Raw genomic sequence first — 14,696 nt, 5'->3', positions numbered from 1 at the left:
GCAGTGGGATGGCAGATTAGACTTGGGGAAGGTGCCCTCCTCAGCACCGCTCTGCCTGCCTTCACTCTCATGTTTAGGACCTCAAGTCTGGGATTGTATAGTCATCCTATTTATGCTCTGGATCTACAAAAATGTCATATATGGTCTAGAAAACTATATAAGAATCTAATGATAAAAAGAAAAAAAGTAGACTATAAGGGTGTAGCCATAAATGAATTACCAACAATAGGAACAACAGAAATCTGATAGACTGAAGTTATTTTCCCAGAAGATCCCATCATTTAAAAAATGCACCTGATGCTATGAAGCATCTTCTTTGTAATTGTCTCTAAGATTTTTCTTTGAGACCAAAATTCAGACAGATGGTTTAGCTATTCAGACACATAGTTTAGATATTTACCTGATACTAATCAGGAAAGACATGGTATTTATATTTAAAATGTATTTAATTATATTTAATGACCTGAGTTCCTTTTTCATTAAAGTTGTTTTCCTTTTAAAAAAATTTAAAATGGGAGTGATATTGTATCAGAATGTAACAAGGTCAAAGACCAGCAAAGGAGATACTCTACTAGTGTTTCTGAATCATTCCATCCTGTTGAACTGCTGGCTGAGGGTGCTTATCCTTGAAATAGATGGGAAATTGTGTGTGTGTGTGTAATTGTGGGAATTTGTGATAGCTGCTTTACCTATAGAAAGTAACCCTCCCATAATTAAAATAACTTGCTTCAATAACTTGCACATTAGCCTAAGATTCAAATTGGGAATAAAGAGAGTGGCCCTCAGTTTTCCATTGGCCAATACAACACAGAACTGACAGGGAATATTGTGATTATAAGAGAAACTAACAGAATAAAAATTACTGGACTTTCTCTTTGGAGTAAATATCAATATGAGAAATACCTTAGTTCTTACCCCAGCTGTGCCACAACTAGCTGTGGGATACTGGGGAAGTTACTTAAACTTGCTGGGCCTCAGTTTCTTCATCTTTAAACTAAAAGGGTCAAAATGGAAGATTTTAATACACTTCTCTCAGAAACTGCTAGATCAAATAGGGAAAAAATTAAGGATGTGTAAGATTTGAATAAAACAACAAGGTTGAGCTCAAACACTAATTATATAGCCCTGTACTTAATCATAGAATACATATTCTTTTGAAGCACAAGTGAATTATTCATAAAGGTTGACCATATGCTAGACCACGAAGAGAGCTTCAATGAATACATGTAGATCACACTTCAGTAAAATTATAAATCAACAACTAAAAGATAGGCCAAAAGACTCACATACATTTGTAAACTTAAAAAGATGTTTCTAATTAATTCATAGATCAAAAAGAAAATCATATACAATTTCTTTTGGTAGGTAGAGTTCTAAAGATGACCTCCCCCAAGATTATTTCCTGAAACACTAATATACCACAAAACAAGCCCCAGCAAATTTAAGAGGATAGAAATTATATCAAACATTTTTTCCAACCACAGTGGTATGGAACTAGAAATCAACTATAGAAAGAAAAATGGGAAAAAGAACAAACACGTGTAGACTAAACAGCATGCTACTAAAAAAGCAATGGGTCAATGATGAAATCAAAGAGGAATTCAGAAAATACCTCGAGATAAATGAAAATGGAAACACAACTTTCCAAAATCTATGGGACGAAGCAAAAGCAGTTCTAAGGGGGAATTTCATAGCAATATAGGCCTTCCTCAAGAAACAAGAAAAGTCTCAAATAAACAACCAAACCTACCACCTAAAAGAATTAGAAAGAGAAGAACAAACAAAGCCCAAAGTCAGTGGAAGGAAGGAATTAATAAAGATTAGAGAGAGCAGTAGCACCACATCTCCTCAGACTACGGCCTCGGACCCATGCTTTCACCTCCCGCCCCCCCGGCCCCCCCCCCCCCCCCCCCCGCCCAAAGGAGTACCTATCCCTTTGTCCCATGCCTGGGAGTAGCGTGAACTTCTTGCCTCCGGACTATAAAGACTAACTAGTTTGAAAATGGGAAAACTAGAACCAGCAGATTCTTCTCAAAACACCAGTCTATTATTTCAGAAGAGTTAATTTCAGAAGGAACCTGGGTCAGGCTTGATAAAACAACTGACAGGGATCTTACTGGTAAAACAAGAACTTGGGAAACTGTGAGGTGGACAACTAGGAAAGGACAGTCTGCTGATGGTGTGGCCGGTTATCCCAGTGCTTCAAAGAACCCTTCATTATGAATGTATCATTCTGGTAAAGCAGTTCTGACCACCACTGGGAGGCTACTGCTTAGAATTCCCTGTGGTCTCATTGATGACAGTGAAAGCCTAGAAGCAGCTGCTCTTTGGGAGCTAGAGGAAGAAACTGGCTATAAAGGAGATGTTGCTGAATGTTCTCCAGCTGTATGTATGGATCCAGGTTTGTCAAATTGTACCACACACATCATGACCGTAACTATCAATGGAGATGATGCTGAAAACCTAAGGCCTGAGCCAAAGCCAGGAGTTGGAGAATTTGTGGAAGTAATTTCCTTACCAAAGAATGACCTGCTGAAGAGACTTGATACTCTGGTAGCTGATGAACATCTGACAGTAGACGCTAGGTCTATTCCTATGCTCTGGCATTGAAACGTGCAAAGATGAAGCCATTTGAAGTGCCCTTCCTGAAGTTTTAAGGCCAAAGGACAGCGGCCATGTTTTTGTAAAAAGAACCACCAGACCCCGTTCGCTAAGACTTTGTATTCAGCTTAGTTTTAATGTAGATTTGAAATGAGCTTTTTCATAAAATAAAAGCAACACCAAATGCAAAAAAAAAGATCAGAGATGAAGTAAATAAAATAGAGATAAAAAATAATAGAAAAAATCAATGAAACCTAGAGTTGGTTTTTTTGAAAAGATAAACAAAATTGATAAACCTTTAGCCAGGCTTACCAAGAAGAAAAGAGAGAGGACCCAAGTAAACAAAATAAGAATGAAAAAGGAGAAATAACAACTGATACCACAGAGATACAAAAAATCGTAAGAGGATAGTATGGACAGTTATATGCCAACAAACTGGACAAACTAGAAGAAATGGGCAAATTTCTAGAAACATACAACCTGCCAACACTGAGTCCAGATGGAATAGACAATCGGAACAGACTGATAACTAGAATTGAAATTGAATTTGTAATTTAAAAATCTCCCAGCAATGAATTGGGAGATTGGGATTGACATATATACACTAATATGTATAAAATAGATAACTAATAAGAACCTGCTGTATAAAAAATAAAATAAAATTCAAAAATTAAAAAAAAAACTCCCAGCAAATAAAAGTCCAGGACCAGACAGCTTCACAAGGGAATTCTACAAAATAAATAAAGAAGAACTAATACCTATCCTTCTCAAACTATTCCAAAAAATTTAAGAGATCAGAACACTCCCAAATTCATTCTGTGAGGCCACCATTTACCCGAGATCAAAACCAGACAAAGACATTACAAAAAAAGAAATTACAGGCCAGTATCTTTGATGAATATAGGTGGAAATGTCATCAACAAAATATTAGCAAACCAAATCCACCAATGTATAAAAAGGATCATACACCACCATCAAGTTGGATTTATTCCAAGGTCACAAGGATGATTCAACTTTTGCAAATCAATCAATGTAATATACCAAATTAACAAAAGGAAGGTTAAAACTCCCATGGTAATCTCAATAGTTGCAGAAAAATCATTTGACAAAAGTAAACATCCATTCATGATAAAAACTCTCATCAAAGTGGGTATAGAGGGACTATATCTCAACATAATAAAGGCCATTTATGACAAACCCACAGCCAACATCATACTCATTGGTGAAAAGCTAAAAGTCTTCCTGCTAAATTCAGGAATAAGGCAAGGATTCTCACTCTTGCCACTTTTTTTTTTTTAATTGACGTATAGTTGATTTACAGTGTCGCGTTGTTTTCTGGTGTACAGCAAAGTGATTCTTTTTCATAATCTTTTCCATTGTAGTTTATTACAAAATATTGAATATAGTTCCCTGTGTTATACAGGAGGACATTGTTGTTTATCTATTTTATATATAGTAGTGTGTATCTGCTAATCCCTCACCCACACCTTTCCTTTTGGTAACCATAAGTTTGTTTTCTATGTCGGTGAGTCTGTTTTGTAAATAAGTTCATTTCTACAGTTTTTTAGATTCCACATATAAGCGATATCATATGATATTTGTCTTTCTGTCTGATTTACTTCACTTAGTATGATAACCTTGGGGTTCATCCATGTTGCTGCAAATGGCATCATTTCATTTTTTTATGGCTAAGTAATATTCCATTGGAGATAGATAGATAGATAGATAGATAGATAGATAGATAGATAGATATCACATCTTCTTTATCCATTCATCTGTTGACAGACATTTAGGTTGCTTCTGTGTCTTGGCTACTATAAATAGTACTGCTATGAACATTGGGGTGCATGTATCTTTTCAAATTATTCTCCAGATATATGCCCAGAAGTCGGATTGCTGGGTCCTATGGTAACAAGGTATGCTGAAACTACTGATGAATGCTTAAGGAGGAAGAAGATATCTACATAGTCTCAAGTATTTCACAACAAGATATTTATTAATTACAAGGGGGAACACAGTAATGCCATAGTAGAAAAACCTGGCAGATAACAATCTAAACAAATAATCAAGGTTACCATCACCATTATTGGAATAAACAGCATGTGCCTCCTAATATAGAACGCACTGAGGGCAACACAACAGTGTTTTTGAGGTATTCCTGCTAAAAGTTCATAACCTGATATAATCATAAAGATACATCAAACACTAATTGAGGAATATTTTACAAAATTACTGCCCTATAATGTTGAGGAATTCCATATCATGAAACAAGAAGAATCAAGAACTACTCCCAATTAAAAGAAACTGAAGACATGAATACTGAGTAAAAGGCATGATCCTGGATTTTCTTTTGCTACAAAAGATATTACTGGGGCATTTGGAAAAATCTGAATGAAGTCTACAGATTAGATAATAGTATTATATTTGTACTAATCTCATGATTTTGATAATTGCACTGTGCTTATGTAAGAGAATGTCCTTGGTTTTAGGAAACACATACTAAAGTCTAAAATTGCATCATGTTTGCAATTTACTCTCAAATGGTTCAGGAAAAGTTAAAATATATACTTATGTATCATGTACACATGTATATATGTGTGCATGTGTGTATATACAGAGAGGAGAGAACTATTCTTGTAACTTTAATCTGAAATTATGTCAAGATTTAAAAGATAATTCATTAAGATAACATAAATTAATACCACGCTACACACCCATTAGAATGGCTTAAATCGAAAAGACTGGCAATTTTTTTTTAATTTTTTAAATTTAATTTTATTTATTTTTGGCTTCATTGGGTCCTTGTTGCTGCGCGTGAGCTTTCTCTAGTTGCAGTGAGCAGGGGCCACTCTTCGCTGCGGTGCGTGGGCCCCCCACTGCGGTGGCCTCTCCTGCTGCGGAGCACGGGCTCCAGGCGCACAGGCCTCAGTAATTGTGGCCCGTGGGCTCAGTAGTTGTGGTGCATGGGCCCAGTCGCTCCGCGGCATATGGGATCCTCCCAGACCAGGGCTCGAACCCGTGTCCCCCGCACCGGCAGGCAGACTCCCAACCACTGTGCCACCAGGGAAGCCCAAGACTGGCAATTATTGACAGGGATGTGGAGAAACCGGAATCCTTATACATTGCTGGCGGGATTGCAAATTAGTACACCACTTTGGAAAACAGTTTCGCAGATTCTTGAAAAGTTAAATACATACTTACCATATATCCCAGCAATTCCACTTCTTGGTATCTAGTCAAGAAAAGTGAAAACATATGTCTACACAAAGATTTCTCTATTTCATTACAGCATTTAATAATCGGTAAAGACTGGAAACATTCCAAATGACACATCAGTGAATGGATAAACAAAATATGGTATATTTATACAATGGAATACTATTAAGCAATAAAAATGAAATTCTGATTCATGCAACAATATGGATGAACCTCAAAAATATTATGCTAATTAAGAGAAGGCACAAAAGACTGTATATTATATGATACCATTTATATGAAATTAGGAAAATTATAGAGATGAAAATAGATCAGTGATTCTAGGGCCAAGGGTTGGAATGGGATTGACTGAAAACAGGCACGAAGAAACTTTTGGGGAGTAATAGAAACCTTCTAAAACTGGATTGTGGTGATGGTTGCACAGTTGAACCTTAAAATTAGTGAATTTTATGGTACATATATTATACCTCAATAAATCTATTTTTAAAAGATTAAACAGGGTGTCCCTGGTGGCGCAGTGGTTGAGAGTCCGCCTGCCGATGCAGGGGACACAGGTTCGTGCCCCGGTCCGGGAAGATCCCACATGCCGCGGAGCGGCTGGGCCCATGAGTCATGGCCGCTGAGCCTGCGTGTCCGGAGCCTGTGCTCTGCAACGGGAGAGGCCTGCATACCGCAAAAAAAAAAAAAAAAAAAAAAAAAAATTAAACATCCCACCAAAATGAGGAATAAATGGAGTGACTGTTCAATAAATAGTGGTGGAGTCATTGGCTATCCATATGAAAAAAAAAGTCATTACTTCAACCCCCCCCACCCCCCCCACACACTATTCCAGCTGGTTTAAAGGTCTAAATCCTAAAACTTTAGATTCTTTAGAAGAAAATATGGAGGATACCTCTTTGCCCTTGGGTGTGCATGGTTTCCTTATGACTATAAAAGCACAAGACAAAGATAAAAATATCAATAAATTAACAGCTTTTAAATTGGAAATTCATGTACAACAAAAGGCACTAAAATAAAGCTTAAGGACTTTATTATAAATACTTGCAGCATTTATAACTAATAAAGGATTAATATCCAGAATATATAAATATTTCCTACAATAAGAAAAAAACCCTACACACAATCTGATTGAAAAATGGTCACAGGATAGGAATATATAATTTGCTGAAGTGGAAATTGTAAAAGTCAATAAATATATGAAAAGAAGTTCTGCTTCACTAGTAACCATGAAAATGCAATTTATAATTATGTGACAGAAATTCACACCCATAAGATTGGGAAAAATTAGTTTGATATTACCAACATTGATAAGGATTGTCCTAATTGCTAGTGGATGTTAAGTGGTACAACTACTTTGAAGTGCAATATGGCGTTATTTAGTCACATTCATATCTACAACTTAGCAATTTTATATATAGATACATTACTAAGGAAAATAGCAGAAAACATGAACAAGGATGTTTACTGCAGCATTTTACATAATAACAAAACAAAAAAATTCTTTTTCAAAATTTTGCCTGTTCTGGATCCTTCCATCCTTTGGGTCTCTGCCTCCCTATGACAGAAGTGAAACAAAAGTAATAATGATAGGAAAGGAAGATGTACTGGAAAATGCCCCTGGAATTCAGTGAACTTCAGGTAGGAACACTTGAAAGTTTAAATATTTTAGGAAAGTCTTTACGGTAATGAAGTCTTCTGTGAACTAGTAAAAATTTACCATGGACTAGCACTAATCAGAGAATTGGACTTGATATTCTCTAAATTCCCTTCTAACCTGAACAGTCTGTGGTTCTCATATTTATGTATTTAAAATTTCTGAAGTGACTCTTAATACTGCAGCTAATTTGTTATGCACAAGCTTATGAAATATACTAGTGAAATCATATTATTCTCATTTAAGTCCTACATGATTACTTCATACAAGAAATAACTAGGAGAAGTAGTGTTCTCACCTCATATCCAGATCTTCATGGAAGTAATTGCAGTATCTGCTTTTTCTAATGCATACAGACAGGATGAATTGTAGTAGTTAAAAACCTGGACTCTGGAGCCAAGCTGCATTGTTCTAAAACCTGGCTCTTCCACTTATTAGCTTCATAACCCTGGCAAGTTATTATCCTCTCTGTGCCCAGGTTTCTCTATCTGTAAACTGGGAACTATAGATACTAGTGGCATGTAAATATCAATAGTATATTGATACAATATAAATATAAATAATAGTGTTATGTATGAAAGTAAAGCACTTAAAAAATGTAAACTACAAAGCAAGCACTATGTAAGTGTTAGCTGTTATTAACAGAATAGCTTCAATCCTGAGAGTAACAAATGACTCATGGTGCTTTCAGGAAAAAAAAAAAGAGAGGCAAGTTGTCTTTAAGCTTTTTGAAATGAAGGAGGGGTATATATATTATATATATATGAGCATCTGCTTTTCCCTACCATCTTTCATTTTCCTGCTTCCCCCTTTGAATTCAGAGGTTCTTAACTAAGAAGGTATAAGTCCACTGCTTATATACTTTCCCTTCATAATATTTATGATATGTCCTCATCACCTGGCGGTGCTCTTTTTTTCAGGCTGGACGGCAACTGGAAGCTGAGCAGGCCTACAAGTACACGATGAAGGTATGATGCAGATACCTCTGCTGTTCATACTGTACTGAGGTTGGTAAACTGGAGGGAAGGTGCTGGCTTAATTCAGGACTTGACTTTACAGCATTTCATGATATGAATATTTTTCTAGAGGATTTTCTTACCATCTTTGGCCATTATCATGGGGCTGCTGGGTTTGGAATAAAAACCCGCATATTACCATGCGGGATCTTTTGTTAACCTCCCTGGGCCTCATTTTCCTCACATATAAAATGAAGGTGTTGCTCTAGTACAGGGGTCAGCAAACTTTTTCTGTAAAGGGCAAAACAGGAAATATTTTAGGCTTTGTGGGCTACATGGTTTCTATTGTAACTACTACTCTGCCCTTGTAGTGCAAAAACAGCTATAGACAATACACCAACTAATGAGCATGGCTGCATTTCAAATAAAATTTTACTTACAAAATAGGCAGCAGGCTGGATTTGGCTCATGAGCAATTGCTTGCCAACCCCTGGTCTAGTCTATCAGTTATGATTGCAAGTAATTTGACTTGGAAGACAGTGGCTTAAACAAATTAGGAGTTTTATTTTTCTCATCTAATGAAAAGTCCAGAATTGGTACCACAGTGTCATCAGAGACCCAACCTCTTTCTTTCTTCTTCACCAATCATAGCATGCAGTTTCCATCCCTCATAATTGCAAGACAGCCATTGTAGGTACAGCTATCATATCCATGTTTCAGGCACAATAAAGAACAAGGCAGGGAAAGGACAAAGGGACCATGCTAGCTATTTCACCTCCCTTTAAAGAGATATGACTTTACCTTACATTTCATTGGCAACAACTGAAATTACCCCTAGCTGCAAGGGAAGCAAGAAATGTGGCTTTTTAGTTGGTTACATTGCTGCCCTGTAAAGAAATGATTTTGTTAGTAAAAGAAGGGAGAGAGTGGGTTTTCAGTAGGCAACTAGATGTGTCTACTACACATCTAGATTTTAAAATTAAAGTCTAATGTCTTTGATTCCTGTGTCTTTCATTCCTTTCTCTCACTTGCCAAATAGGAACATTATTCATTAGTTAAGATATATTGGGTGATAAGGTAAACAGTTTTAAAAATAAACTTTAAGTTATTTTACAAAAACATACACAAATTGTGAGTGTTCATACCACGTGATGAATTTTCATAAAGTGAACACATCCATGTAACCAGCACGATGTTTTGAGGTCTTTTTAATGGAGTTATTGTGAAATAGAGAATATAGGAAGAGTCAATTCCATCCTGAGGAACTATGTTCTTTAGCTGTGGTTCCGCAAAAGAGGGGTCTCCACATAGGTATATCAGGTATGACATGTGTCCTTCCCTTCCTCCTCTCATGCAGCTGAAATTGAAAGATGAGAGTCTGCTTGCAGAGATCCACATGGTACAGGAGACGGTTGGCTTTGGAAATCCATCTTTCTGACATCCTTCCACCTGAAGAATTTTCTGTATGGGACACTGAGCTCCTTTCCTTCCCAGAGAAATTATACCCTGGATGTTTCACCATATGAGGGCTTGGGATAAAGAAAAAAGGATCTTCAGCACAAACTGAAACCCATTCACTTATTTCCATTGGCTATCTTACTGGATGTCTATGTTACTGGATGTTTTAGTGGTTGACAGTAAACTGGATGGCAATAAAAAAATCTAAATAAGAGATTCAGAATTCATCAGTTAAGGTATACTGAGGTATATATAAGAATATAACTCTGTGTGTGTGTGTGTGTGTGTGTGTGTGTGTGTGTGTGTGTATAAGTAAGGTATAGTAGCTTCATTATTAGGGTTTCTGGTGAAAGCTTATCAGGATCACTCCTGAAAGAGGTCAACTGCTAAGGTCGTTGGCCAGGTTCACTTACTGGAACTTGGGAATTAAGGCATCATTTCTAAGGTGGGCGGAAAGGAAGAATGCTGTGCTGGGTCACTGCATTAGAGCAAAGAGCATATGAGTTGGCCAGATCCTTTGGATCCAACAGTGAACAGAGAAGCTTAATAGACTGGTCTTTGCTGAAGGTATCTTCATGGATCTAAATCACAAGGGCTCCATGAAGAGTCCATTACCCTATAACAGATGCAAAACTCCTCACAAAGGAGGCCATTTATTCTAGGGCTAGAGATGACAAAGGAACCATACCTCACCCCTGTCCTCCGGATCAGTTTACAGCAAAACCAGAAATAAAGGCTCCCCTCCTTCATTTTTTAAAGGAGGCGGTTGAGAGAATAGGAGGGAGGTAGAGCAGGAGGGAAGGTGAGAGGCATATTAGTAAACACAGAACGGTAAAATCAACTCTACATTCATTTATAGTCCTTCTACTCTCAGTCCTAACACTACCTCCTTTATGAAGTCTTCCTGAGGCACAAAGGAATTATCAGGTTCACCTTCTCTTCCGCTCACTCCAGGACTGTGTACTGACCACCCCTAGTTACTCTGGTGTAACCTCACCATCTCCCCTACCAGACTGTCAAGCTTCCTGGGAGCAGGGACAGCGCATCTTTGCGTTCTCGGCAGCTCGCCTTGGCCCTAACTGGTGCTCGGAAAGTTTGCTGGAAGGATGGATTTGTGGAGCACTTTAGCACTTCTTAGCCGCTCCCAGGACTGTCCACTACTCCTCCCTCTGGCAGGAACCCAAAGGCCAGTGAGGGCCGGGAGACCCCACAGGGCTCTTCTCGCACTTATCCGGCCCCAAACTGTAGCTCCCCTCCTTTGCGGCAGTTGAGGTACGTTAGGTTCCACTGTGTTGCGTTACGGGAAGTGTAGGGGCGAAAAGCGGAAGAGGCGGGGCGAGTGGGCCGTTCGCTTCCGGCACCGGGGCGCCCGGCCTGGGGTCGCGGAGCTTGGAGGCCGGCCGTTCCTCAACGCTGACCTTTCCCGGCTGTCCTCCGCGCCACCGAGGCGGTAGAGCGGATCCGCGCGGGAGGCGAGAAGCTCCGAGGCGTCGCAGCTGGTGCACAGGCCCCGGCGCCTGCCGGCTGCGCTATGGTCCAGCTCAGTGAGTGATGGGGGCCCCGGGAGACCTTAAAGGCGGTCGCCGGGGGTAGGGGGCGTGCGGGACTGGGTGGAGCGGCGCTCTCGTAGACGAGCTAGAGGCAACCAGTACCTGAAACTGCACACTTTTGACCCTCTCCTCAGTGGTTTTCTTGTTTTGTTCTTAAGTTTTCGCGGAAACCCTATGAGATAAACGGCATCAATTTTATAAATGAGGCAGCTGGACTCCGACATGGTCCAGAGCCAGTGTTGAGTGCGTTGGGGGATGGCTGGAGTGCATAAGAGGAGTTTCACAAAGAAACGGTATCTAAGTCAGATTGACAAGAATTGGTTGGAAGTAAGGACCTTTCAGTGGAGGAAGGGGACTCATTTCATCTATCTCATTTTGTCGGTTTTGTGCCCTCGATTCTTGTGTCTTAACCACTTATTTGTCTACAGGTACTCTGCTCTGCAAGGCCTACCATGGAGGCCACTTAACTATCCGCCTTACCCTGGGTGGCTGTACCAACCGGCCTTTCTACCGCATCGTGGCTGCTCACAACAAGTGCCCCAGGGATGGCCGTTTCGTGGAGCAGCTGGGCTCCTATGATCCACTGCCCAACAGTCATGGAGAGAAAATCGTTGCTCTCAACCTAGACCGGATCCGGCATTGGATTGGCTGTGGAGCCCACCTCTCTAAGCCTGTGGAAAAGCTTCTCGGTAACTCAGCTCTAGCCTTACCTCTCTGAGGGGATTTTAAATTGAAATCAGCTCCAAGATGATGGGAATTAAGAACGATTTTCATTATCTCCAGGCTAATCAGGACTGGAGTGAGAACTGAAATTGATCTGATTGCCATTTTGAATCTGGAGATTCCTTTTGTAGACTCCTTTATGAGACTTTCTGGATGACTGAGATTTTATGCTAAAAAATGGGAACGGTGTGTCTTGAATGGCTATCTGTCAGTTCTTTTTTGTTTCCAAGTAAGGAAAATAGTGTTAGGAAGTAGACAACATCCACTGTGACCTTGCAGTAAATGGAAGGAAGTGAGTTGGGGGAAGAGGTAAAACATTTTGTTGAGTGAGGAACTTGATTTGAATCTATGTTTTAGATCAGGTCTCTGTTAGACCTCAGTTCAGTGATGCTGAGTTCCCAGGGAAACATTAGCTTGTATTGTTATAATGAATGAAAATACTGTTACTTTTAGGTCTTTCTGGCTTTTTCCCTCTGCATCCGATGGTGATCACAAATGCTGAGAGGCTGCGACGGAAACGGGCACGAGAAGTCCTCTTAGCGGCTCAGAGAATAGATACAGAGGCTACAGAAACAAAAGCAAACTGACTTCAGTGATCATAGCACTGGGAACAAGGTCGAAGTCCTCTTAAAATATTTGTGCAGATCTCTTAGTTTTATTATATTTAGAGGTCAATAAATGGACTTTTTTAAGTCATCCATGGTATTCTGGCCTGACCTGAACAGGGCCCAGGGAGAGGTTTGTTCTTGACTGACATAAAGCTGGGTATAGGTACTAATTAGCTTTTTCAGCCTTCATCTGGGGAAAGACAGTGGCTGTGGGGTGGATTGGACTCTGGGTCTCTTGGACAACTTTACAGCCTGCTACCTTCCAGGACTTCCCTGTGTTTCAAAGTCCCCAACCAGCATGTCTGTGTCCTATCCAACTAATTCCTACTTTAGTCATTTATGGTCATCCCACCAGCTCAGGAACACAGTTATTTCACTTACTGTTTTTGTAATTGCAGATTTACATTGTCTTGTAAATGCAAAATTTCAGATTTACAAAGGTAGGTTTGTTATGAGCTTTTAGGCTCTAACAACCTGCTTTTTAGGAATAACTGGAAGAAAGATAATATTGTAAAGTACCCACATACATTTTAGGCCTTTTCCGTGCAAGGTTATTTGTGAGAATTATAAGATATCATGAAATTAAGTAGGATTATCTCGTTTATAGGAGTGGAAGCTGAAGTTCAGCAGTAGAAACTTGCCCAAGGCCACATAGTTTTAATATTGGGCAGAGCTAAGAGTCAGACCCCAATGTTCCTACCTGGAGAGCCCTTTCCAACATGTCGTATTGTCTGTAGCTGGGGAAATGAGCTAAGATGAGGGGCTTTATAAAAATCCATTTAAAAAGTCAGTGACAGAATCAGGTTTAGGTATCATGATTTTGTAATACAGATGACTGGTTGTGTCCCCCAAAACCCAAATAGCACATACTCTGTTCCACCAGAAGTGCAGCAGGATTAGATGGTTTTAGTGCACATTGGATAATACAGATTTCATAATCTGACATAAAACTAAAACATAGGAGATTTATAGAGGAGATTCTATAGCCCTATCAATGTACCAAACTATTTTATTCTCTGGGTTTTATATTCTGAGAACAGTTACCAGCCATCTCAAAATCTGAGGTCATCAAGGCTCTCCCAGGGTTGTCACTGGTTGGCTTCCACTTACTTTGGGGCGACTTTAAAGGCACAGCAGGCAGAGAGCAACTGACTTTACCTGGGTTTGATCTTGGAACTAGGAAAGAGAAATGTTTTGAAAACCATTTCAAAGTTTAAAAGATAATAATCTACCCTGGAGAGTTTGAGGTCTTTGGAGAAGCTTTAATTGGTAGAGCAGAGGAGAATGTAATTCTGGAAAGTATTGTCCAGTGAGGGGAACTGATGTGAAATGGGTATTTTGAGCCACTGAGTTTCTTCCAGCTCACGTATTCACTTTGTGCCCTGGTCTATCTTTTGTCTAAGATCTATATACGCAAACTTCCTATGTGAGCTCATCCTCTCCCTGATTTCCAAAGTTTTCTCTAGCCCTAGTCTTGCTTTGGATTTCCAGGCCCAGATTTTTCACCAAGTCTTGAATGATTGCATCAGCCTGTCTTGCTACCCACTCAAGTCCAGCATGCTCAAACCCAGGACTGCACTTGAAAAAGCTTTTGCTTCCAAAGTTTAGGTTTTAATAAGATGAGCATTTGGACCATGTTATCTCCAGCAAAGTGGAAGGTGATTTAGGAGCTGGAAGGTGAATGGAAATGATTCTGTAATAAATGTCAAATCTAGAAGTTCTATCAGACAAAGAATTTTTAAAAGACCAGTATTTTGTCTTTTTTGTTTAATGTAGGGTTTTTAAATTGCAGGGCTCAAGGGAAAGTCCCTACCCAGCGGTCCCAACCTGTAGGTTGCAAAATTATTTGGGCCTCAGAGCTCTATGTACTCTTGTCAGATCATCTTTGGAAAAGAACAAATCTGTTTAATCTTCAGGTTAAATTTAAACC

The 14,696-nt window shown here is 39.3% G+C and overlaps 2 protein-coding genes and 1 pseudogene across 3 annotated transcripts in view; all 3 read left to right on the top strand.

The window, feature by feature from the left end:
* CFAP70 (cilia and flagella associated protein 70) overlaps positions 1 to 10,070 on the top strand; it is an 88,296-nt gene extending 78,226 nt beyond the window's left edge. The window contains exons 27-28 of the mRNA XM_082674045.1: positions 8,392 to 8,439; positions 9,785 to 10,070. Coding sequence (XP_082530171.1) covers positions 8,392 to 8,439; positions 9,785 to 9,865 — 129 coding nt within the window. The 3' untranslated portion in view covers positions 9,866 to 10,070. The remainder of the gene's footprint in view (positions 1 to 8,391; positions 8,440 to 9,784) is intronic.
* On the top strand, positions 2,003 to 2,657 carry LOC309834894 (ADP-sugar pyrophosphatase-like; annotated as a pseudogene). Its single transcript has one exon. The product of its transcript is annotated as an ADP-sugar pyrophosphatase-like (transcript).
* A 1,167-nt stretch (positions 10,071 to 11,237) lies between the features above and the next one.
* Positions 11,238 to 12,854, top strand: MRPS16 (mitochondrial ribosomal protein S16). The gene is made up of 3 exons (XM_082673693.1): positions 11,238 to 11,429; positions 11,864 to 12,124; positions 12,612 to 12,854. The coding sequence occupies exons 1-3, from the start codon at positions 11,417 to 11,419 to the stop codon at positions 12,743 to 12,745; spliced, it is 408 nt and encodes a 135-aa protein (XP_082529819.1). The 5' UTR covers positions 11,238 to 11,416; the 3' UTR covers positions 12,746 to 12,854.
* The last annotated feature ends 1,842 nt before the right edge of the window (positions 12,855 to 14,696 follow it).

This window comes from Grampus griseus, assembly GCF_964374135.1.
Source record: "Grampus griseus genome assembly, chromosome: 16".
Taxonomy (NCBI): Eukaryota; Metazoa; Chordata; class Mammalia; order Artiodactyla; family Delphinidae; genus Grampus; species Grampus griseus.
This window is presented reverse-complemented; position numbering and strand designations above follow the sequence as displayed.